Source organism: Argentina silus (assembly GCF_951799395.1).
Source record: "Argentina silus genome assembly, chromosome: 2".
Classification (NCBI taxonomy): Eukaryota; Metazoa; Chordata; class Actinopteri; order Argentiniformes; family Argentinidae; genus Argentina; species Argentina silus.
In genome coordinates, this window is record NC_139656.1 from 27,185,754 (window position 1) to 27,195,188 (window position 9,435).

At 42.3% G+C, this 9,435-nt stretch overlaps 1 protein-coding gene across 1 annotated transcript; it reads right to left on the bottom strand.

Annotated features, from left to right (window-relative positions):
• Positions 1-5,427: 5,427 nt before the first annotated feature.
• smtlb (somatolactin beta) lies at positions 5,428-7,984 on the bottom strand (the record flags this gene model as incomplete). Its single annotated transcript, XM_083665285.1, has 5 exons — positions 5,428-5,718; positions 6,355-6,534; positions 6,724-6,837; positions 7,494-7,672; positions 7,969-7,984. 5 exons carry the CDS (start codon positions 7,982-7,984, stop codon positions 5,518-5,520), a joined length of 690 nt encoding a protein of 229 aa, XP_083521411.1. The 3' UTR covers positions 5,428-5,517.
• Positions 7,985-9,435: the final 1,451 nt, after the last annotated feature.

Consider the following 9,435-nt stretch of genomic DNA (forward strand, 5'->3'; position numbering starts at 1 on the left):
AACTTGCCATGGAGTTTTGCTCATTTTATTTGGTTGTGGATCAAGGTCATTTCTTTCCCCTTTGATCAAGCTGTACTGCCCCCTTGTGACAGTCATTTTATGTGTCAAACAAACTCAGTACAATCTAGCTGCTGCACTGTCTATGGTGTTATCTCACAGTGGATAATGCAAGAGAATACAATGATTGAAGTTGATTGGACGTGATATATTCTCAATGTTCAGTATTTTGTAGGGATATGATTATGATATTAAGTTAAATATCATGTCCAGTCAACTTCAATCATAGACTTTATAGAGGATACAGGCATTAAAGGGAACAGCATGTTTCATTGTTTGTTAAATCCCATTTATACACAACATTCATACTAAATTATAGCTTGTCATGTTTCTCGCCAGAGTGAGAAGCCGTTCCCATATATTATGTTGTGAGTAACCACGGGCCTCCCACAGTGCAGGCCTAGGTAGGCTTAGCCTACTTTCTTTAGTGCAGCCTACTGCCTAGAGCCCGCCAGTGATGTTATGCTTTCATTTCAAGATTTTTAAATTTGGAAAGGTTACTTACTTACAGTGCCCTGCGTAAGTAATGTGACAGTGAAGCATTTTTTTTTCTTCTTTTGGCTCTATACTGCAAAAGTTTTGGATTTGAAATCAAACTATTACAATGAGGTTAAAGTAGAGATGGTCAGCTTTTTGTACATGTTGGTTTCACCATTCAGAAATTACAAAACTGCTTATATATAATCCCACTATTTCAGAGCATCAAAAGCAATTGGACAGATTCATATGATGTCCAAATTAAGCACTCATGTTTAGTATTTGGTCGACAATCCTTTGCATACAACATCTGCCTGAAGTCTGCGACCCATTGTCCCCACCAGATGCTGAGTATCTTCTCTGGTGATGCTCTGCCATTTCCTGTACTGCAGCCCTCTTCAGTTGTTGTTTGTTTTGAGGTCTTTTTGCCTAAAATCTTATCATTATCTGTGAAATACTCCCTAGTTGCTATAGCAGTATGTTTTGGTTCATTATCTTTCTGTGGAGGCATTTGCTTGCACTCGAGCAGACAAGGATCTGCTGATCCTTTTTTTCTCCAAAGTTTCCTCTTGCAATCACTCATGATACATGATACAATGCAATATTTGTCTTATCTGTACACAAGACCATTTTTCAGACCTCTGCAGGCTTTTAAGGTCTTTTTTTTTTTTTAGCAAACTGTAATCTGACCATCCCTTTTGAAGATAACTAGTGGTTTGCACCTTCCAGCTAAGCCTTTATAGTTTGGCTGGTGACGTATTCTGTGGATAGTAGTCTCTGACACATTCATGCCTACCTCATGGAGAGTTTTCCTGATCTGTCACTTGTTTTGGGTTTTCTCTTAATTATGGTAAGCATTATTCTGTCAGAAATCTTCCTTAGCCTACCAGCCTGTTTGCGATTGATTTTTTTTTTTTCCTTTTTAACGATGTTCCTGTTGATTGAATCAACTGTTGATTCAGATTTTTCAGCCTAATAATGGCTTGCTTGACTTTCATTGACACCTTTTTGGTCCTCATGTTGTCAGACATCAATAGCAGACTCCAAAGGCAAACACAAAGCCTAAACAAACACACCTGACTAACCCCTGTCAAGCCTATTGTCCCATTACTTTTGGTGCCCTGAAATAGGGGGAATATGTATACAAAGTATACAATATGTATCCCTCCTAAAGACCGCTTCACCCTCACTACCCCCCCTATACTAACCCTAACCCCAACCCTAGAGACCTCTTCATCCCCGCTACCCCCCCTGTATAAGTTCTCTCCTGCTAATAAAAAAAATAGCCTACTGACATTACGACTGCCTATGGCCCCTGGTGTGAGCATAGATTACTTTGTCTTATGATGACTGTTGGACAGATGATTCACTTACTTAAACAAATATATTTGTTGTAAGTCGCTTCGGATAAAGGCGTCTGCTAAATGCCATAAATGTAAATGTAAATGTAAACAAAGTGTTGTCATTTCTATGGTGGAACCAATATGTACACAAATACCATCAAATAAAAGCTGAGAATCTTTACTCAAACCACCACAACAATAACGCTCGGATAATAGAGACAAGCTTCCCTGTCCCATTACTTATGCAGGGCACTGTGTGTAATGTCCCATTACTTATGCAGGGCACTGTGTGTAACACAGTTTCCAGTCTGACTAAAAGTTGATGAACATGTATTCTCCTACTCAACGCCATGGCTTTAGGAGATTCATTATTCATTTATCTAAGGTTTCAAGATACAATATTCACCACATGGGAGTGCCTGGCTCCAAAAGATAGCCATGTGACCAATCATCCTTGCATATATTTAAGGTGGCCTGCGGTTGATCTCTGTAGTTTCAGCTCTGTATGGGCTTAGCTCACAATGAAGGACTTCATAACCCAATGTCTGTGCTGGTTGCATGGCAAAGCATGCTAGCTCTTCATTCTGTATTCTTTTCAAAATATGTTTTTCGGGTATTTCTGCTTTATTGGGATAGAGACAGTAGAGATTGACAGGAAGGATGGGGGAGATACAGAGAGGAGGGATGACATGCAGGATATGTCGAGGGTCGGAATCGAAGCCGGAACCTTACGGTTATGTGCTACGCCACTAAGCACTCCCCCATTCTGTATTTTGTGTTGGAAAACAATAGTGTCGTGTTGAACCAGTGTATTCTGCAGTCTTTTGAGAGATGTGTGGTGGAACAACAGTGGCCCCTAGTGAATTTTAACATGGTGAAGGAGAAGGCAAGGCAAGTGGTGTGATAGGAGAAAGCAATTATACAGCAGTATCAGAAATGCTGTATTGGCAGTTACTCATATCTATACGTTTTGTTTCATGCCAATATATTCCTTAGCTTCCCTAGAGCAGCGTTTCCCAACCGCTGTGCCGCGGCACACTAGTGTGCCGTGAGAGATCGTTGGGTGTGCCGTGAGAAATTATCCAATTTCACTTTTTTTGAATTAACATTTATTAATTATTATCTGCAAATAATATGCCATTGTCGAGTGTCTGTGCTGTAATATAGTGACTGGCAGAGTAATGTAATATTCGTCCGGGTGGCAGCAGGTAGCTAATTGCCTCGTTCCTTCTTAGAGACAAGATAATTAGTGACGCATGCGACAGGTCGTGGTGACAGTGATGGAGAAGTTTTTAAAAAGGAAAAATGCAAACTCCGAACTGGGCCCTGGACAAGATTCTGACCCAGGTGAAGGCCCTAGTATGAGTGGTGGTAACAAGAACGCAAAGACGGTGAGCTTGAGGCAATACAGCGAAAGCTATCTTTCGTTCGGATTTACTTTCACCGGGGATGAGACGACACCGACTCCATTATGCTTGGTGTGTGGCGAGAAGCTGTTCAACAGCGCCATGGTGCCAAGCAAGCTTAAACGCCATCTCCAAATGAAACACCCGTCGCTTCAAAACAAGCCGAAGGACTATTTTGTTCGCCTGCGTGAAAACACAGAGAAACAGGCAACTTTTATGAGGAAAAACCACAAAGGTAAATGAGAAAGCACTCAAAGCTAGTTACCTAGTTGCTGAGCTAAATCAAAAAAGTCCCACTCTGTGGCGGAGACATTAATACTACCTGCCTGCAAAGCCATTGTCAACAAGATGCTCGGCCCTGACGCGGTTAAAGACATAGCTAAAGTCCCGCTCTCAGATAACACAATTGCCAGGCGTATTGATGACATGTCTACAGACATCGAAAGTCATGTTTTGGGAAAGATACGCATCAGTAGGAAATTTGCGTTGCAACTTGATGAGTCTACGGATATTATTGTATCAGGCTACAGAGTGTCATTTTGTAACATTTTTGGTTGGTGGTGTGCCGCAAGATTCTTTCAATGTAAAAAATGTGCCGTGGCTCAAAAAAGGTTGAAAAATACTGCCCTAGAGTATGTCATGGTGTGTGTGTGTGTGTGTGTGTGTGTGTGTGTGTGTGTGTGTGTGTGTGTGTGTGTGTGTGTGTGTGTGTGTGTGTGTTCAAGATTGAATACAGGATGAAATAGAGTGTTTTTTCCCCCAAGACATTACCCACTAACCCTTATGTAACTGTGGACTATTTGCAGTCGTGATTACATCAAAGTGTAAAATGTTGTATCACTGTTGCCAAATCCTCTTGTGAATTCAGCATGATGGACGCACAAACACTGTTAGAGAGAGGATGAAGTGTAATGATCAACAAATCATTCAAACAGTATCATTTCATGTTATAATGTTGTCACGTTTTATTCCCAATAAAGCATTTGAAATAAATACATCCCTGACTACCATTGAAATGTCTCCCTATTTACCGGCATAGAAAATTATTGGACAGTGGTTACAATGAGACAAATAACACTATCATACACTATACCCTAAACAGTAAATATACTATAACTCTGATGTTCAGAAGTTGGAGAATTCCTTCGTCTGTCCTTGCTGTCATGACTGTCCAATTTTACAATCTGACACATAATCATTAGTTCTTGTCATGCAGGTTTCTCAAATCTATCTATTTTCTTACAGATGAGAGGAGGATTGTGAGTTTATCACATACATCGTGGGAAAAAAGAAATCAGTGTGCTGTTCTTACATTCACTCTTCTAATCTTTTCTCTCTTGCCTCGTTAGAAGAGGTGGCTCGAGTTTGAGCTCTGGCTACTTTTTTAATGAGGATATAATTGGGACGACATGGTGCTAATTGAATCAGAACGGTACTTCTCCATCATCATGCAGTCACAGGTGATGGAGGACACGGACCAACTACTTTAAAGTTTGGAACTGTCAAATCAGTCTGAAAGGAGAACTTATCCTATTATGCACACTGACAGCATATAAAAGCAATGTGTTGACATTATTTCCCGTGGTTCTTACCTTTGTTGAACGGTACAGTATGCCATCAAGTTGTACAGGTATTAGTGCACAATGAAGTGATTTGCAATAAACGCATTTCGAATTCACCTCTTTCCCTCCGACCTCCACTAAACTATGACACAACTCAACTCCTTCTGTTTTTTGGTCATAAACAAGCATTATTGAGGTGGATGATTCAGCCTACTTTCATGTTTTCCTGAAGTTGTCCTCATAGGCCAGTAGTGAAGGGTGCTCCGGTTCTCTGTTCTCCGCTTCGCTACAGCAGCCAAGGCTAACTTTGTTTGAAAGTTTCTCTGAGGAGATTTTGGCATGTAATTACAACAATGCTAACTTAATGCCATTGGAATCCTGTCTGTTGGAGAAGACGCTGCTAACGACCTCTGCTGCGGTTACAAGAGAAGCTTTCATTACTGGCCTATGAGGACAGCTCAGGCTAAGATGATAATTCACTTAAACATGAAAATAGGCCAAACCGTCCCTTTAAGTAATTTACAAGGCATATTTGTTGAACTTTAGAATGCAGTATAGAAAGCAGATTAAGCTTTTGGGGGAAGAAGAGCATTATGCTTGTAGGGGACAGTGTTCATTCCAGGCGGTTAGGTAAGGGCATAAATTGAGTACTGGGGAGCCTCTCCCTATCTGTTATAAGAGAGAGCAGTCAAGTCCATTTGTCCTCCGACACTTGAGCTGTTTCAGGAAGGTCTCTATCTTGTGGGTGTCTTTTTTGAAGCAGGCCAGTAGGCTGTAGTCCCTGAGCACTGACTCCACCATGTCAGAGTGCACTGGGTAGTCAGCCAGGCTCTCGTTGTTCTGCACCAACGTGATGGTACCATCTTGAAACATCTGGAGGAGAAGAGAAACGACAGGTTAACAATAGAGAGATAGAGGGATAGAGCGAGGGAGAGAGAGATGGACAGAGAGAGAGAGAAAGAGAAAGAAAGAGAGAGGGGGAGTGAGATAGAGAGGGAGCGAGAGAGAGAGAGAGAGAGAAAGAAAGAGAGAGAGGGGGAGAGAGATAGAGAGGGAGAGAGAGAGAAAGAATGAGAGAGGGGGAGAAAGAGAGAGAGAGAGGGAGAGAGAGATGGAGAGAGAGGGAGAGAGAGAAGGAGAAAGAGACATGGAGTGATAGAGTGAGAAATAGAGAGATGGAGAGATAGGGAGAGAGAGAGGGAGAGAGAGTGAGAGAGAAAGAAAGAGAGAGAGAGGGGGAGAGAGATAGAAAGGGAGAGAGAGAAAGGGAGATAGTGAAAGAAACAGAGAGAGGGGGAGAGAGATGGAGAGAGCGGGAGAGAGAGAGAGTGAGAGAGAAAGAAAGAGAGAGAGGGGGAGAGAAATAGAGAGGGAGAGAGAGAGAGAGAAAAGGAGATGGACGACAATCAAGTGTGAGACGTAACCCAGTGTGTTGTGACAGTGATTCACTGTATTGTGTTAAGACCTTGCACACAATTGGACAGTATTGTGTTGGATGTTCTGACTGACCTTTTTGATAAGGACTATCACTCCTTGTTCCAGGTTCATCAGCTTGCTTAACATCCACTTGGTCTTGGTGATCAGTGCCAGGGGAGAGTTGTCATAGCGATCCAACGAAGTCTGCAGGTTGACTAAAGGATCAATCCAGAACCTGATTAGGAACAGGATGGTGTGAAGAAGCCACTGGTCCTGCAGTTTTACAAGAGAGATCCAAGCAACATGACATTCAGCTCTTACAGTGTATTATGAACTATGCAGTAATACAAAAAACATATAAAGGAGATTGTAGATTGTGGATTTATTTTATTTTCATACAAAAGTCAGCATACACATACAGTAACACATCCCTCGCTTCCCTGTCAGTTCCCTGTCACTTACAGAGTTTTGTTGGACCTCACTTCTTGAGGTGGGGAAGGATAGGGTGCTGCTAGTACAGACGTTTCCTGTGCGAGTCAGTGATGTTCGCACATTGAAGGGAATGAACATATCCTCCTACGCAGAGCCGGAGAAAGAGAACAAAGTAAGCAAACAGTAACAAAGACTGCCACGTAGCAAGACTCTTCCAGCGAAAGCCATCTGTTGACGACGAGACGCATTTGCGTTCCGATCGGTTTTCATCTCAGGTTCACACACCTCCTTCTTGACAGTACACCATACTGAGCTTTCTAAATGGGACATTTTTGACTGAATTGTTACAGCGGAAGCATATGTCTGTCTCTTTTTTTTTCTCTCTCTTCACATCCTATGAAATTGCTTTTTTGATTCAGAAAATAGCAATAGCAACATAGTATAATTGCACAAATCTAACATTACTCATCAATCTCTCAGCAACACTAACCTTACGACAATCAATGTTTGAATATCTTTCGGAAAATATGATTCATATCCATCATCAAATAATCAATCAATGGATCATATGGGAAGGTTGGAGAGAAAGGCTGCTCTGGCCCTTCCAGGGCATTATGGGATACCCGTGGGTTGTGACTCTGTTTATTTACATCATCTCAATGCACCATTTGATTAGACTGATGGCAAAATAGGAGTGTGTAACATCCATTTGTGAGAACTAAATGTTTTTAGTGAGGGCACGTTCAAGGCTGCATCGATGGGGGTCCTTGAAGAACCGTAGGTCTATCTGCTCTACTTACAAAAAAGGCGAGAGATTCCTCTGAGACCATGTAGATGAGCTCCGCATGTTGGATGGCCCGGTCCAGGAGCTTCTCCAAGGATATTGTGCAGTGTACACTTCCTGGATCATGGCACTCCACCGGGTATCCCATAATGCCCTGGAAGGGCCAGAGCAGCAGTAGCATACAGCCTTGCAGAGCTGGGAGACACACAACACACAGGAAAAAACAGAATATTGCCATTCGTCATGACAACATAGTGATACACGTGCATCTTTGAACTCTCTGTGTTTCCATGCTCTGGCTAGGTTAATAGACAGCAACCCTTTCATGCACACATGCATTTGTTTGTTTTGACTAATCTAGCTGAGAGTCATTGTAAGTACTTCGAGAGAATTAGCAGTTGTTTTCAATTTCCGTTTCCTTTTTTTAGATTCTGAGGACACTCAGAGTTTGTAATCATTTCCATAGTGCTTTGGAGGATGGAGTAGCCTACCTTTGTTCTTGTTCATTTTGTTGGTTTAGAAGCAAAAGTACACTCCGGCTAACCTACCTTGTTTTGTCTGAAGGTTCCCATGGTCGTTTTATACCATCCTAGACATTATGAATGATACAGAGGGGCCCGGTGGTACGCAAGAGGGGGTAAGCTGATCTTTACTCTTGATTTCATGCATTGTCTTAACCTGGAATAAAAGAGCGGACAATGAATACCAATGATACTAGACAGAAGAGTCTTGCTTTAATGTACTATGATAGGTGGACCACTTAATGCTTTCAATGCAACCACGGGTTGTGACTCTGTTTATTTACATCGTCTCAATGCACCATTTGATTAGACTGATGGCAAAATAGGAGTGTGTAACGTCCGTTTGTGAGAACTAGATGTTTTTAGCGAGGGCACGTTCATAGAGTCATACTTTTGGAGAGAGAAAACTGCTAAAACGCAAGCTTTACACGTGGGATCTACACGACACATGGTTGTGCTTCCTTATTCACAGTGGGCCGTCAAGACACCTGCTGCCAGGGTGGGCGGGGGACAGGATGTCCCTGCATGTGGCCTTTGGGGGAGATTAAGTTTCTGTCTCTCCCACTTGGTTGACCATTGCCTCATGTCATTGTGACGTAATAGCAGGAGAACCATCGGCCATTGTGACAACCTCAATCACTGACATCCGTACATTACTCAAAACAAAATGACACGATAGGGTCAAAGGACATGCTAATTGACTCACGCTATGACTGAGCTATTCAACAGTTATATTATCAGATTGTTGCTGTGCTGGTATTGCCCATGAGTGGAGAATGGAAATAAAAGCAATGTGAAAAAAGTTGTTTAAGTTGGAACACTGTATTTGTTGAGTGAACAGTTGTTTTTTCATCTCTGTTCTCTGAGCTCCAATAGTGGAACTCTGCCCACCTACTTCCGGTGAATGTAAATGTGTGCAAATGAGGATTCGTGTGGTGTGCCCGCCAGACGGCCGATTGATCCCCCTGATTCGCACAGGACTAAAATTACGGAGATGCTCAAGTAATGGTTAAATTACCACGCCTCCCTTTCTAAGACTAATCCCGTCCGAATAGGGTTTCGAGTCTTAGGCATAGTCTAGTTTCTCTTGACAGACTCGAGCGCCTCACACAATACAGCAGCTGTGAGGACAGGTTTTGCCCAGATTTTAAAATGATGCCAGTAGCACCACACATTGAAAGACGACTTTCAGCCTTTTTGTCAGTGTCAGACACTCTTGTGTGGAAGAAGTTGGGGGACGCAGATCATCAACATTGTTTTCTTCCCTCAGCTGAGCAGCTTGTGTGCAGTGCAGACTAGCAGCAATGCCTTTGAGATTGATTGAGTTGCGAAAAAGAAGCATTCTAAAAGTATTTATGTATTCTTATTTGCCCCTTCCGGAGTCTAGACTGAGGAAGAAAGGTGACCGTGCCTTTACCATTAGGGCCCCTAGACTCT